This window comes from Micromesistius poutassou (assembly GCF_964030765.1).
Source record: "Micromesistius poutassou genome assembly, chromosome: 13".
Lineage (NCBI taxonomy): Eukaryota > Metazoa > Chordata > Actinopteri > Gadiformes > Gadidae > Micromesistius > Micromesistius poutassou.
In genome coordinates this window covers 10,506,899-10,523,013 of record NC_140283.1, presented here as the reverse complement: position 1 = coordinate 10,523,013, position 16,115 = coordinate 10,506,899, and the positions used below count along the sequence as shown (strand labels likewise).

The 16,115-nt window shown below is 44.3% G+C and overlaps 2 protein-coding genes across 2 annotated transcripts; one reads left to right on the top strand and one right to left on the bottom strand.

Annotated features, from left to right (window-relative positions):
* Positions 1-122: 122 nt before the first annotated feature.
* fbxl13 (F-box and leucine-rich repeat protein 13) lies at positions 123-16,035 on the top strand (the record flags this gene model as incomplete). The annotated part of the gene is made up of 20 exons (XM_084477881.1): positions 123-211; positions 343-449; positions 1,283-1,376; positions 3,081-3,204; positions 3,431-3,540; positions 3,686-3,775; positions 5,099-5,194; positions 5,317-5,452; positions 10,203-10,255; positions 10,681-10,781; positions 11,374-11,503; positions 12,010-12,108; positions 12,786-12,906; positions 13,323-13,485; positions 14,263-14,382; positions 14,567-14,690; positions 14,797-14,877; positions 15,109-15,243; positions 15,549-15,712; positions 15,846-16,035. The coding sequence occupies exons 1-20, from the start codon at positions 143-145 to the stop codon at positions 16,033-16,035; spliced, it is 2,307 nt and encodes a 768-aa protein (XP_084334007.1). The 5' UTR covers positions 123-142.
* On the bottom strand, positions 5,582-9,324 carry LOC311357518 (leucine-rich repeat-containing protein 17-like). Its single transcript, XM_084477492.1, has 6 exons — positions 9,188-9,324; positions 8,575-9,051; positions 7,793-8,001; positions 7,109-7,264; positions 6,502-6,643; positions 5,582-6,002 (listed from the first exon to the last, which is right to left on the bottom strand). Exons 1-6 carry the CDS (start codon positions 9,283-9,285, stop codon positions 5,720-5,722), a joined length of 1,365 nt encoding a protein of 454 aa, XP_084333618.1. The 5' UTR covers positions 9,286-9,324; the 3' UTR covers positions 5,582-5,719.
* Positions 16,036-16,115: the final 80 nt, after the last annotated feature.

Below are 16,115 nucleotides of genomic sequence, written 5' to 3'. Positions count from 1 at the left end.
GTTTTTACTTCACTCAGTGACCATGTGTCAATGATCATTGTCCAACTTTTGAGATTACTTTAGATTTGGTGTGATTGTTACCTAGCAACGTCAAACCTAGAAAGATTTCCCTTGAGAACGGAGCTTCATACGAAGGCACGCCATGGACCCCTTACAAAACGAGACAGTTAAACAATACGTGCTAAAACACTCCCTGCCGCAAATTTATCAGGTATGTTAATTTATATCACAATACATTTGAGTCAGAGTCATGAATTGGGGCTATTCATAATAGCCTACTGCTGTGAAATCGACCAGTTTATCATGTTGGCCTAACTTCCGCATCCACTTTCTTGTCAACAGGCCCTGTTGACGGCTTCATGTTTGTCAAGTCCCAATGATCCAATACAGTTTCTGGAAAATAAACTTATTGCCCTTCAAGGACATCATAATCTCCACGACATTGACTGGTTGGTAACAGCTCAGTGTTTTCATTGTTTTTTCAAGAGATTGACACACGGCGGTGCTGTTTCTCAAGCAACATATTAATAAATGCTCAAATAATTAAGGGCGTTTTTTTATTTAAAACAGACTTCATATTCCCCTCTACTCACATGACAGTTACTTTAAATTCAAACAAACTGCCATTCTTCATCTTGATCTCTTAAATTCATCTTAACGGCCTGAGGGCCGAAACGTCATCCAGAAATACATGTGGAACCTGAGTGTGCAAAACTCTCTTTCTACTTTTATCACTTTTCCAGTTATATTACCATATATTTATATTACCATAGTCATTTCCCTCCCACATATCAGACGCATTTCATATTTATTTTCTATTGAAAGAATTCTGTTTTGTAAAATCCATCCTGCTGGACTACTTCATATCTCTAAAAGCAAAAGTCTGAGTACACTGCAATAACTGCATTTTATTGCAATGTTTTGCCAATAACTAAAGTTAGCTTATTTCTATTAATTGAAATTGTATTAATTGTATTCATAATTAAATATTGAGTAATTCTTATTTTTAGAGTAGTGGGCATGAGCAGCATGTCCCTGTAGTATCATAAGAGTGAAATATGTGAGTGTTATCATTAATGTGGCACACTTTGGCAACTCCATTCTTCTCTATCATTAGTGTTGGAGATTGAATGTCAGATAATAGTTTATATTATCTGCATTCTCTGCCAATTTGGTTTAAATATGACATATCTCAGCACCTAATGTGTATGCAGACCATGTCTAGAAGTTATTCTAGAAACTATTTCCAGCTGATGTCAATTGTAAAACCATGTGTTTCAAGGTACACATTTGCTCATGAAGCAGAAAACCAAATAACAAAAACCTCATTGACACGTGGCATGGTGCGTTCCATCTTCAAGGAAGCAGAAGACTCGGTAGGCCTACTGTGTGGTTTCCATTCCTTTAGCCCATTTTGGAATCCATTTGAAATCCAGTACTGACCAGATGAAGAATGTTGAGTTTAACAAAAGCATATTATCTTCTCAGCTGCCCACATATCTGTTTGAGAAAGCCTACTCCTGTTACCGAAGACATCTAACAAGGTATTGCTTCAGGTAGGTTTTGAATACGGCAATCAATTATAACTCAAAACGTATTCATTGTCTTTGTTTAATGTTTTAATGGAACATAGAATCTCCCTGTAATATGCATGGCCTTTAAACTGTATACATTTGGCTCCAACATAAACTCAGCTCATTTCCATAGCCCATTAATTTGTGGACCATAACATATGACACATGGATGAAGGTTAGAACCTATGGCTTTGTTTAGCACAGAGCTTGTGGGTGAAGAAATCAAATCCAACATGGAATGGTAGAATTGTACCTGCCGTATACAGGCACTTGGAGAGGGGATAACAGACCTGCATTCTGTGTCTCCTTGGCAACAGGTGCCGTATCTGATCTGATAGGCCAGCTTGCTTGTTTGGGTCATACAGCTGGGATGGAAAGATAACTTCTTGGTATATTAAGTACCACACTCATTAACATAACAAGTCATTTGTCTTTATGTTAATCAGTTGAAGTTAAAGACATTGTGTTGGAAGACGTGGCTATTTGATGAGGGTGTTTGGCAGGGGGACTTGGGACTGTAGCCTTGGGCCTGGAAGAACTAGCGTATACCGGGCTTAGTCATATACTGTACATCAGGTTGCATTCTGTAGCCTTCGTTTTATGGCTATTGGATATATAGCTCTGTTTGGCTGGCTCTTGTGAGAGATAACACAGGAGTGGCCCTGCTCGGGTTTATCTGAAGGGTTTACATGCATACATTCAGATGTTATTATTCATTGTAATCAACTGATTAACCTTTGAACAGAGGCCCTACTGGCTAAATAAGGGCAGCATATATCTTATGCAGCCAAACATTTTAATCATAACATACAAGAGCCTTCTGTGTCTCTCTGGGGGAAAAAAAAAGCTGTTTCCGGTGCCTTGGGCTGAATGTTGATCCTGTTTATTCCACTTCCATACACTCAACCGCTCCCTCACTACTTCCTCATGCTGCTTCCTTACTCACCCAATTGTCCTTATGCAAGAGAAAGGAAGAAGGGAAATAATTTTGATATTTAATCCAACTGCTTTAATTAGTTAATTGAAGACAGCTGTTGTAGAAGTTGTGAGTCACAGCCTGAACTTCCCAAGCATAGACGGGACGAGGAGAGCACTGTGTCAGCCTAGCTAGACAGTATGTTCAGAGCAATACACCTTGGATTCCCTCATGATGTTGAGCGATTGTCATGAAGAAGCTAATACAAATATACAAGGCCTAGTTAAGTCCCCTAGAAAAAAATGGCATCTTAGTACAAGAATAAGGTCCAAATAAAATAAAAATAAAAAATAGACTGCAAAAACTGGCGATCTTTCATTCTATTTGTCAGACTCACTTTCCCCCTCGATGGCTAGCCCCCAGTGTCCTGTTTCAACTCCCCTTGTGCTCTCTGTGAGTCCTAAGGAGTGAATAATGAATGAGAGGTGTGTGCGTGTGTACGTGTGTGTGTGTGTGTGTGTGTGTGTGTGTGTGTGTGTGTGTGTGTGTGTGTGTACAGACAATGGGTGAAGTACATCACACAAAGGAAGAGGAAGGCCTATGAGCTTCACCAGAAGATGAGGTTGGCCAGAGAGCACTATGGCAGGAGACGCCAGGGCCGAGCACTCACCAGGTGGATGAGCTGGTTAGGATTCAGAAAGAGCACCCAAGCAGGTATGTGACCGGACTAGTCCTAGAAGTACTCGACAAAACCGTCTTTCATAAGGAATGGTGACTATATCTCACTTAGGTGTTACAGTACATTTTGCCTGAAGATTTTATTGTGACCTACATATTTGGATTTCTCAGATGTATCCTAAGGCTATAAGGGAGGTAGGGAAATCATAACATGTAATCTGTAATGTGGTCTGATTTAAGTATGGATTTCTATTTATTTCAGCGGTCGTTGAGAAGCTTCAGAAAGTGTTCAATGGCATCCGCTTCAAACACATAATAATCCTATGGAGCTTTGCTGTGGAGGACTCAAAGAGGACCAAGGAATACTTGGAGGTTTGAGGGGTGTGTGTGTGTGTGTGTGTGTGTGTGTGTGTGTGTGTGTGTGTGTGTGTGTGTGTGTGTGTGTGTGTGTGTGTGTGTGTGTGTGTGTGTGTGTGTGTGTGTGTGTTCTTATCTGCTGCTCCGTGGGTGTCTCCAGAAGCTGGAAAAGGGTGTGCTGGAGATGAGCGACCAGGCTGGAGAGGGATGTGACAGTGTCTCTATTCTCCCCAGGAAGCTCTCTGATAAGGTATCACAATGTGACAACCATCTTTTCGCAGGAAACTATATCCCGAGTTAAAAAAAATAAAGATCAATCTAAAAACACAAATATATAAGTTATATTCAGAGCCTATCTGGCATCTGTAATGTGACATATTTTGTAAAAGAGAATATGAGGGACGAATATGATCGAGTCATTCCGTATATAATAGTGGTGCCCTTGCCTAATGCTTACTTTTCAATGGGATCACGTCACTGTGTTTTCATTGGCTACAATGTCATTCCCAATCATACACTCTGTGTCGTGATCACAAAAACAGTTCTTGAAAGGAAGGCAAGTTAGATTTGAGTAAAAAAACTAAATAGTACAACCTTTTTTATTTCCCCCTTGTTTTTATTTTGAAATGTTTGGTTAAAAAAGTAGCTTGAACAAGTAAATGTTAATGTTGTCTTGAAAGTAACAAGGGCTCCGACTGTACAGGAGCCCAGTATGTCTTCTGTGCTCTGCAGGCAGTCAGCGATGAGGTCATGTGTGTTGCATAAGACTACAGTGAACTGTAAACACTCTGTTCCAATTCCAGGGCTGCTGATTAAAGCCATTCACATTTCATTATGGTCTCATACATCATATCTGAAATTGCAATGCCACGGGTCTATGTTTACGTAAAATGCATTCTTTAGTTAATACCACATGTTCAGCTTCAGGGCCCTACAGGTTTTTTTCTTTATAGTAGTCGTAGTATTCTTACTTCTGCTGTTTACATTGTTGAGTATTTGTGTGCACTGATATGTAAATAATCATTAACTTCAACATGTGACTGATCTGCTGTGTATCCTCATACGTCACAACTATAGTATGTTCACAATTATAATAGTCATAACAACACATACGCCTTAAGTGCTATGGAATCTTGTAAATATTCCATTGCACATTTTCTCTCAATAACTTTTCATACTAAACAAGGGATATATGCTATATAACTTTTAGAACATGAGATTTTAAAACAATGGACAAAAAAATATTTTTAGTTTTTTTCATGGGTTACCTGATAAGACCCCAAGTACCAGATATGTCCAAAAGAGATAGCTTTACCACAAAGACTCAAATCAATCTGTATATCAAACAGCATTGTTCACTTCAAGAGTAAATATCTGATGCCGCAAGAGGTAACTACTTCTTCTGGTACAGTTGTAAATCTACAGAAGGCCCAAAAATGCACATTGATTACTTGATTGGTGGTCATATTTAATGATAATAAAGCTTAAATGTCATCACGTTGGTCACTAGAGAAACACAATACTGTTCAGTGAGGAATAGATCAAATCCATGAGTAGGTCTGTGTGCTTTCAGATCTTCCAGTACCTAGAGTTGCGAGACCTACTGAAATGTGAGCTAGTGTGCAGTACTTGGAGAGCCATCACACGGTCGGGGCATCTGTGGAGTCGGGTAGGCCTACATTTTCACCTTTCATCTCTGTATGAGGTCCTTACCCATGACACTGAACCACAGGAACACATATGGACAACACAAGTGTTGAGGATTTCCCCAAATGTCTCTGACTCTGGCAGGTAAACTTCTCTGTAGAAAAAGACTGGATCACTGACATGACGGTCAAGGAGGTTCTACGGAAGTACCGGCCCTTTGTTACCAACCTCAACCTACGCGGATGCACGTCCCTTACCTGGCATAGCTTGACATGCATCAGTGAGTATTCTGTGCAACGGATGCACAGGTTTCATGTGTTGTTCCTGTATCCAGGCGTTTTATCCCAGCAAATTTTAAATATCTATGTTATCAAGCAACTATCTAATAGTCAAAAAGTCGATTTTTCATTTGTATATTTGCAATGAAGATATAAGGATAATCAACAATAGATATTCTAAAGGTCGGTTTCTCCATCTGATACAGACTGATTGTATTGCTTGTGTGAGGGGGGTTGTTGCTTGTGTGAATGTTCGATGTTTAGTGGAGTCAGGACAGTCTGATGATCTGGTACTTCTGGGGCCCTCGGAGGTGACTGGGCTCCAGATTCTCCCCCAGAGTCCCCTGCACCTCAAGGAGGCTCTCCCACAGCTCAGGGTCCGTCTCCTCCTGCTCCTCCTGGCTGCGCTGCGCCTCCTTTGGGCACGCGCGGTAATAGGAGTCCACGTACTTCTCCACCCGCTCCCCCATGTGCTGCACAGGGGAACGGCATTGCAGGCCAGACATCCTCACGCCAGGGTGCAGACGCAGCCAGTACACCATGTAATGGATGCTGAAAAAGCATCTTGTTCAGTATGTTTTTTAGGTAACTCAGCTCACAAAACCTGATGTGGTGACTACCCTTCCATGTCCAAAATATAAAAGTCCTCCTGGTATTTTGTGCCGACCATCGGTCTGTTGCCAAACAGCAGACTCGTATACACATTAAACCTTATTTATTGTCGCCGTGAGTGAACTGTGTGAACCAATAATGTCATCAAAGTGTGCAGGGTTCATAAGGCAATTAGTCCCATATTTTGCCTCTCTGAAAGTGTGCAAACTACGTGTCCACAGCCATGCTACGGCCAAACAGTAACCATAAATGCCATGGTCATGTGTGGACTGTCCGCACACTTCAGGATTGGCTAACCCTATCACAGTGACTATAAAGCCCACATAATGGTTCATTGCAATGCTGGAACAAAAACTTGGCAGGGACTTTCTCACTTTGTGGACCTGGAAGGTTTGTACCACTGATTATATTATATATTGTATAGACGAGAATTGCCCACCTGTAGTCGCACACCCAGGGGTTTCCTCCCAGCTTCAGCAGGGACAGGAAGTAAAGGTCCTCCAGGACACCATACTGGACAAAGTGCATGTTGTTGTCAGACAGATCCAGCTCATGAAGGTGCAGTAGGCCTGACAGAGAGCCTGGGAGAGAGACAGAGAGAGAAAGAGAGACAGATTAAGGGACAGACAGTTGATGGTTTTATGGTTATTATCATACAAGGAATATTCCTTTCCCAGAAGGCTGAAATGTGTGCTGCATTTGTTTAGTTTTCATTTATGTTCCCTGTTTCTTTCTTGGACGTCATTTCATATTCTGACCAGCTTTTTCGGAGTATTATTCTCCAGAAAACCATGGGTCTCTGTCCACTGGCCAACATTCCTCTTCTGTTTCCTCTTCAGTTCAAATTTGGCGTCTGCACCACCAAAAATGTCTGCTATGTTTATAGTATACCCCTGGTGTGCGCCTCTAAGTCATTGCCCCTGTACAGCTAATGATATTCTAAACTGGACAGCTATATTTCAGAGGTCTTTTGCAGTTATGATTCACCAACCTCTTCTTTCCCTGCTGTTTGTCAGCTTTAGATATTTGAAATAAAAAGTGTTTACCCTTTTCCATGTGCTCCAGGCCATTGTCCTTGAGGTTCAATGTCCTCAGGCTCTGGGCTTCATGGAAATCTCTGGCTCGTAGCTGACGAATGGAATTATGAGACAGGTCCATATGAACGATATCATCCGGAATACCACTTGGAACCTCTGTCAAACCTGGGAAGGGAAGGAGAGAGTCATTCTGTCAACTTACTTTATATATGTCATGCAATACGTCACGCCCAACCTTTTCATCATGATTGTTCACTCAGATGTTCGTATTCTACGGGGCCATCGCATTGTGTTGTTGAGGGGAGATATTGCTTCACCATGTATGTTATGCAACTTTGGCAGTGAGTTGAGATGATAAAATGTGTTTGTGACTCGAGAGAGAGAGAGAGAGAGAGAGAGAGAGAGAGAGAGAGAGAGAGAGAGAGAGAGAGAGAGAGAGATTCAAGCTGCTGTGCTTGTCTCTGCTCATACCACCCTGGTTCCTTGGTCTGGAAAGTAGAGAATGTCCGACTTCAAAAAGCTTTCTCGGCTTTAACGAGCAAAGTAGATGATCAAGAACATATTTCTCCTAATCTTGCTGTTGCGTAACAAACACGTGGCTCCTTCACACAAACCAAAACATCTTCTGTATTTGTGAAAATAAAAAGACCAAAAAGCAATCAAAGGTGATGAAGAATCAGTATGTAAAGGAACCTCTCCGACTGCAGTCCAGCCGGGGCTCTGGGTAGAGGTAGGCGTGGCAGGAGGTGGTAGCGTCTGGCTTGCTGCGGATCCCGCTGGGTTTTACAGGCTCAGAGGGGTCCGTCTGATCATCCTGTGGGCCCGGATCCGAGTCCTGGCACAGAAACTCAGGATCAACCTGCTTCAGCTTTTTGCCTTTCAACCTGAGCGGCTCTGTACACCTGCCAGAGGAAATTGGTTTCAGGCCATGGGTTATGTCAGTCATATAAACGTTCCCCAGGATATGCCCCATGAGATTCACAAGAATTTCTGCAAATATGAATAATTGACTCACAGACAGCAGATTCTGGTTTGGTTTACCAACCCAGAATTTACCAGTCTACATGTAAGCAAGATGTATAACCCCTACCTGCTCCGTAATGACCTGTCTGTATTTACATTCTAACCCCTATCTGTTCCTCAGCCACCTGTCTCTGTAGTCACTGTCTAACCTCTGCCTACTCTTTAAAAACCTGTCTCTGTATACACTGTCTAACCCCTTGCCTGCTCTTTAAAGTCCTGTCTCTGTATTCACAGTCTAACCCCTACCTGCTCTTTGACGACCTGTCTCTGTATTCACTGTCTAACCCTGACCTGCTCCTTAAGGACCTGTATCTGTAATCACTGTCTAACCCCTACCTGCTCCTTCAAGACCTGTCTCTGTACTGTTGAACCTCCAACTGCCCCTCCATGACCTGTGTCAAGGTGAATGTATCTTCTAAATCGGTGACTATAATTTGTGTGCATTGACTTGCCTGGCGTGGTTTGCTAGGTGACGGTTGCTCGGGACCTGCAGGGTCTGTATGAGGCTTTCCAATGTGCAGTCACAGTTCCAGGGGTTGTCGTAGAGACGCAGGTACTGCAGGTTGGGCATGGGGATCAGGGCCTCCTCGCTCACCGTGACCAGCTTGTTGTGCTGCAGGAGCAGAGTCTTGAGGCGCCACAGGCCCTGGAAGGCCCCTTCCTCCACCCTGGAGATCTGGTTCTGCTGCAGGTCCAGACTCTTGAGGCCCTCAAACCCGGCGAAGGCTCCGTCGCGTATGATCCGTATCCGGTTACGGGCCAAAAGAAGATGTTTTGGCTCCTTGGACCAGCTGTTGGAGCTAGGGATGGAGATCAGACCGCGCTCCTGGCAGTCCAGAAAGACGTCCCTGGATTGCAGGGACTCTGTGCAGTTCGGGGCAACTAACCTGGCGGGGCTGGAACTGTCATGGCGCCCATTGCCTCGCCGCCTACCATGGTAGTTCAAGATAAGTGCTGTGAGTTTGTCAATCACGCACAAACATTGATGGTGTACACTTAATGTTGCAATCTATGTGTAAAAGTCAACTAAATATGCAGAAGGATGAACAAGTGGATGTTCCATACCTTAGTACTTTGCCCCATCCGCCTTTCTTTCTCATCTCAACCATCGAGAACAAGAGCAGGACCATCACGGTCCAGAGGACAGAGGAGGTGAGGTGCATGCTGAACCCTGGAGCGTTCCTCTCCAGCTGGGGAGCACTTGGGGATCAGCACGTCCAGTCTCTTATTGTTATTTAGGTAGTGAGGGCATGCAGCATGGTATTGACCATGCTGTACGACCTCTCGAATGAAGCTTTAACTATGAGCTCCATATGGGGATCAGGGGGAAATATCTTGCATACTGACTTGCATTAAAGACCACATGCCAACTAACCAAGCTGGACATCTAGAAATGACACACAGTCATTGGGGAGGGGACATATTATACCACCGGGTGTGAGTGTGATTAGCCATTATAAGCCGTGTTGAAAATGTGTCGCTTCTGACATCAAAGGTGTCAAGCTAGATGTATGACGGACAGATGAGCAACATTTGCTACAGTCCCCTGGGTAGACTGGTAGACTGATCTATCCAGCACACATCTAGGGGGACACTCCCACCTGTGATGTCAGAAGCGGCACATTTTCAACACGGCTTGTAATGGCTGATCACACTCACACCTGGTGGTATAATATATCCCCCTGAAGGCTCAGTTATGGTTCCTCGTCAATGCAACTCAACAGGTTTATGGACCCTCCTTGCATCCACCGCGAGGGCCTGACATGCGCCTCCCAAAAATTTAAACCTTGCATCGAGGCAAAGCAGTAGCAAGGGCTGTGATTGGTCCGCTAAGGTAAACCTGACGCAGAACCAAAACCAGTTCACGACTGCGTCAAAGCAACTGAGTCAAAGCAACTGCGTCAAAGCAACTGCGTTGAAGCGACTGCGTGGTCATTGCGTTGCGTCAATGTGGAACCATAACTAAACCGTAAGGGCGAAGGGTTGTATTTCAAAGACCCATGGCAGCTGATAACTTTTAGTTCATGTTACTGATTTCATTTATTTATTTGCTCCACCCCTCACTTGTTCTCTGCATCAGATAAATGCAGAAACCTCCAGGAAGTCAACCTGTCTGAGTGCTCTAATATCACTGTAAGTTAAATGCCACACACACACACACACACACACACACACACACACACACACACACACCCCTTCCCTTGATGTGCTGTATTTGCTGAGCTGGGTTGTACTTTGTATCTTCTGAACACATGGTAGTGGTTAGTATGAGGAGTATCGAGGGTGGAGGCATATGATGGTTGGATGTGCATCGCTTACTGTGAGTCACACTCCCTCTTCATTGAGTAACTCAAATGTTCAGTGTTGGTTAAAGATGGCATCAACACCATACATCCTTCATGTTTGTGTGTGGGATTATCCTACTCAATCATTATTTGAATGGTCTTATAGAAAGAAAAACATGTTGTTGTACTTTGATATCTTCCAGTCACACACTTATCCCATCACACGACCGTATGCTGGATGTTTTGGCAGTCAACTGCATTGTTCCACCTTAGGATATGATGGTGCAGAGCCTGGTGGAGGCGTGTCCCAACCTCCTCTACCTCAACCTCTCCTGCACACCGGTGACGAATGAGGCCCTGCGGGCGCTCTCAAGGTACGCTGCGTCTGCAGGTTAAGACTAGCAGCGCGGTTTCCCTCTCTACTACCGTACCCTCCAGTCTCTTGTACTGAGCCCCCTTCGCCCTGGCCCCATGCCGTCCCGTTCCCAGAACTTGTACTATTTCTGTTCTGCTGGAGAAAAACAGTCCAGCGCCAGATTGGCAAGATGCTATAAGTATGTTATAATGGGGGTTCGTAGTGAGTCAGAAAACAAGAAAAAACTGTTATGTTAAGACTTGATGTGATTGTATGTATTGAATCCCAGAAAGGTAAATGATAATTTTAGGATATAGGAAATTATGAAAGGAATTTGTTTACAAAGATTACCATTGAACTCAAATGGATCTGTCAAATTTTTTTTTTTTTCTGATAACTTCAGGATATATGAAATGATGAAAGGAATTTGTTTAGGGTTAGATTAACATTGAACTCAAATGGGCCCGTCAAAGAAAAAACATTTTCTATTGAATTCTAATCATTTTCAAACACATGTTTGACAGGAGAATAATTAGGAGTACATATAGTCTTTATGTTCATTCGTCTTCGTCATAATCTGTTACCCTTCAAACGTCTGTTCTTTTTGACAGAAGCAGTCTGAGCCTCCAGTACCTCAGTCTGGCCTATTGCCAGCGCTTCACAGATAAAGGCTTAAAGTATCTTACCACAGGGAAGGGCTGCCACGACCTGGTCCACCTCAACCTGTCTGGCTGCACACAGGTCCGGTCTCTGAGCTGCCGATAAATCTCCTCTCTCCGCTCTGCTTCACTCTGTAGAACCTGATTACAACATCCAAGTCTTCTTGATGTGAATGAAGTCTCCCGTCTCCTATTAGCTGTCTTCTAACCTCATGCTCTCAATCCCAACTCTGCTTCAAATTGGTGGAAAACTGTATGTGTATGAGGAGAATAGAGAGAGTGTATAAGAGTGAGTGAGGGAGAGAGGGTGGGAGAGAGAGAGAGAGAGCGAGAGAGAGAGAGAGAGAGAGAAAATGCCAGAAAAAAATAAAAGGGAGGCTGTATTAGATTACACCCCAGCCCTTACCCCACCTACACACACACCAAAAGCACGTCCCATCACATGTGACACATGTTATACGCAGTCTGATTCCAGATGCTATGGATTTACGGTTAAATAACGTCAGACGGGGAAATCTTAACCGGCTGCATCCTATACATTCCAGCCCGGAGACAGACCTATTCTGAAATCATGTTTGTTTGTCCTAGATGACAGTGGATGGATTCAAATACATCTCAACAGGATGCCCATTACTCAAAGAGATTGTGATCAATGATATGGCCACACTGTCTGATAGATGTGTTGTGGTAAGTACATTCACACTTGGCAACGTTTCACAGTGACTTGGAAAGTATGACTTTCCATGTTACACACTGAAAGAAGGACCTTGGAAACACGCGTGTTTGTCAATGGGTGTGAACCGGCATCACCTGGCTAACCCGTGTCCGGGACTCTTGAGCAGACCTGGCACAGAGCCATGCCCTATGCTTGACTGCTTTGGTATGAGAAGGGGGATGCTAGTATAACAAAAACAAAGAAACCGCACTGTTTGAAATCAGAGACTGAACATGCTCATGTAAAGTGCAAAACCAAATCATTGAGTGGGTTAGCTGAAAATCCCAGCCCTTGAAAATGAATAGTGAATTTCATGTCTGGGTGCTGTATCACAGGTTCATAAGGGATTTAAAAATATTAAGAGTTGCTGTCTAGGATTAAACAAGATTTTTAGCACCTTTCTGGTGTTCATTCCCATCATGTGTCCATTGCTTTACTCCAGATCTTTACCTTGGCCTCAACCACACCAAAGCCTTTCTTTACCATTCTTAATCTTACACCTGCACATAAAAGAGAGGCTTATCTCACAGCCTCACAGAACACAACATCTTCATGCAGGTCTGGGAATCAAGCCTCAGAACGCAGTAGATCACCCGATTGCAGTAGATGAAAGAACAGAACACAGATCAGATCTGCTCTTCCTCAACAGGTTCTGATCGCCCGGTGCTCTTCTCTCTGCACCCTCTCCCTCTTGGACACGCCTCATCTGTCTGATGCCGCCTTCAAGGCCATTGCAGAAGTCTCCAAACTCAAGGCTTTCAGCACGGAGGGTGAGACATGGTCCCATCCGATGCAACTGTATGTTGAGAGGCTGTAGGTCAGATTTCATTGTTTCAAAGAGTGAGTGATTTTGAAAATAAACAAAGAAAACGCTCCCTCCTGTTTCCTGCCATTGAGGAGTGGGCCTGCGTTAGAGCTATGGTAACACTGTGTGCACGCATATGGTTGACAGGAAAGATGGATTTCCCGAACAGGAGCAAACCTAGGAGTGGTTTGAAATCTAAGTTGGCAAAGCCATCCATCACTCAGCTAATGGATGGCTTTGCCATTTTTAACCAATTATAGCGCTGAACTCTAACCCTCACCATAACTCTAACCTACATCTCCTCTTAATGCACTCACCGAACTTACAGAGGTGATCCCTCCTCTCTGGTTCCCTCTTACCTCTCTGTAAGTTTTGTTGCAGGAAACGGCCGCATCACAGACACCAGCTGGAAGGCTCTGTGCCGCAGCTCTCCCGGTCTGCGCAGGCTGCATGCGGCGGAGTGCCCCAGGATGACCGACGCATGCCTGAAGTCTGTCGCCACCCTGAAGAACCTGCACTACCTAGACATCTCACATTGCAACAAGTGTGTGTGCATTGAATTGCAGCTACGTTACTTTCATACAATCTATGTTTTATTTGTGTGTGTGTGTGTGTGTGTGTGTGTGTGTGTGTGTGTGATGACTGCCTAGGGGTAACAACTGCAACATATAAATCTACTCTCCCACCTCTGCTTCCAATAACTTAAATATGCACATAAAGTGAATCAAAAGGATAATGCATTTGTTAATCAAAAAGAAACAACTCCAACCTCAACTCAACACAGTTATATAGGACATTGCTGGGATGGAGGTGGCATGAACTAATTAACCAATTAACCCTCACAGAAACCAATTAAAAGCAATGACAGAGGGATTAAAGGGCAACCAAACCCCAACTCTGCTTTAGATTACTCTCTCTCTAGGTTATTGGATGCATAACTTCTTATTGGCTGATATGGTTACCTGGCCACCTGCTTATTTAGCATTGATGCACCACACCTGTCCTTCGCTTATTGAAACTGAATTGAACATGGGCCGTCAGCCCTGCAACAGAATGAGAAACACCTGAATTTAAAGGTGGGGTTTGTCTCTCTTACTAAACTGACAAAACAAACGCATAAGTGGGACGTGATACCGCTCATTCGGTGTATACAGTGACACCATATCACAAAATCTCTCTATATTTATATAGATTAGATATATTTTGTTTATACAGTGACACCATATCCCAAAATTCCTGTTATATACAATGAGTAATACAGAGTCCTGCACTGGGCACATGCCCGTGGTTCTGAATGAACATGTCTGGTCCTCTGTGACAGGGTGAGTGATGTCGGTGTGCGGTTCCTGACGGAGGGGCCCTCTGCAGCCAAACTAAGAGAGCTGAACCTGAGTCACTGCAGTAGAATCCGGGACGTCTCCGTCATGAGGATCGCCCAGAGGTACACCTGGACTCACTCACACATTCCACAGATACTGTCACTCACTCACACACCTCCCTGCCGGGACATGCACCTTGGGATTCATTCGTTGATTATCTGATTGTGTTTGTGTGTGTGTGTGTGTGCGTGTGTGTGTGTGTGTGCGTGTGTGTATGCGTGCGCGAGTGTGCGGTTGATCCTTCAGGTTGTTGAAACTGTACCACCTCAACCTGAGTCACTGCAGCAGTCTGACTAACAGCAGCTTAGAGTGTCTGACCGGTAGTAAGCTCTACTCCCTGGACCTCAGTGGCTGCAGCCTCACGGACCAGGTAATCTCTTACTAGTCTGACCCCCTCCTGGACCTCCGCTAACGTTCTGCTGCAGTGGTGGTACCGTGGTGGGGACATGTGTGTGAAACACTGTCTGGATGTTCAGGGGCTGGGCGCTCTGGAAGGCGTCTGCCTAAGGAGGCTGGTGCTCTCGAAGTGTGTCCACATCACAGACCTGGGCGTTGAGGTACGGCCCCTTAGCTCTGGTCCACAGAGTTATCTTGTTTCATTCATATTCGTTTTTTGTTTTTTTCATTAATCAAGTTTCATTAATTATTGTGTTTTATATTGTTCTATTCATTTGTGTGTCTTTTTTTATTGTTTCAATCATGTGTGTGGCTTGTTTTTTATTGATTAATTCATTGTGTATTCTTATAGTATGTAAGATAGACTTTATGCTGTCTCTGTGCGCACGCAGAGGCTGTTGAAGCGTCTGAGAGACTTGGAGCACCTGGACGTCTCTCACTGTGTGGGTCTGTCTGACCAGGCCATCAAGGCCCTCTCCCTCTGCTGCAGAGCCCTGGTCAGCCTGCGCCTGGCTGGCTGCCCCAAGGTATGCTGCGCACACACACACACACACACACCTGTTTTTCATCATGCATGACTCTGCGCTTATCTGTGCTGCCTACATTCCATGTCACAAATCTACATCTCCCTCCCTAAATATTTCTCAATTAAATTCAATATAACTTTATTAACAGGGAAAATAAACATTAACATTGCCAGAGCAGTTTAAAATGAAACAGAGGAAAAGTACCAAAGTACTACAAAAAGGTAAAAGCGTATGTAAAATATCCATTATCATCATAAACGCTCAGTACTCTCTCTCTCTCTCTCTCTATATCACCGTCTTTGCAGATGACCGACTTGGCGGTGCAGTATCTGGCGGCTGGCCTGCATTACTTGCGGGAGCTGGATGCCAGCGGCTGTGTGCTGCTGAGCGACAGGAGTGTACGTCTGCTGGAGCGCTGTTGCCCGCCGCTGGTCAGAATCACCCTGGCCTACTGCTGTGGCATCTCCAAGTGAGAGAGCACCTGTAGGCCTTGGCCTACACACACACAAACTCACACATTATTTTTCTTCTTCAGTGACTCGTGTGCCTCAGGCAAGTGTGTGTGTGTGTGTGTGTGTGTGTGTGTGTATGTGTGTCTGTAGGACGGTGGCCCTAAGGCTGAAGCCACGTGTGCAGTGCTGGGTAAACAGCGTTGATGACCCGCCCCTCTGGTTCGGATACAACAACATGGGCCAGATGCTGGAGCCAATCAGAAGCCCCAGCAAGAGTGATGTCACTGGCAGGCAGGGGGAACCAGCAGAAGAGACCGTGGATGACCAGACAGCAGACTGACTTGAGATAGATTCATGTATCACTTCAGATATGTTCTGGTGTGCCTGCAGCAGGGGCCACTGGGGGTCACATTGAGAAGG

Bases quoted from the DNA above. Each gene is read 5' to 3' on its own strand.
- LOC311357518 (XM_084477492.1), bottom strand. From the start codon at position 9,285: ATGCACCTCACCTCCTCTGTCCTCTGGACCGTGATGGTCCTGCTCTTG. The intron at 6,644-7,108 runs GTAAACACTTTT...TCTCTCTCCCAG, and splicing joins CCTGGAGCACATGGAAAAGG to GCTCTCTGTCAGGCCTACTG. The intron at 6,003-6,501 runs GTGGGCAATTCT...ATGCTTTTTCAG, and splicing joins CCCTGGGTGTGCGACTACAG to CATCCATTACATGGTGTACT.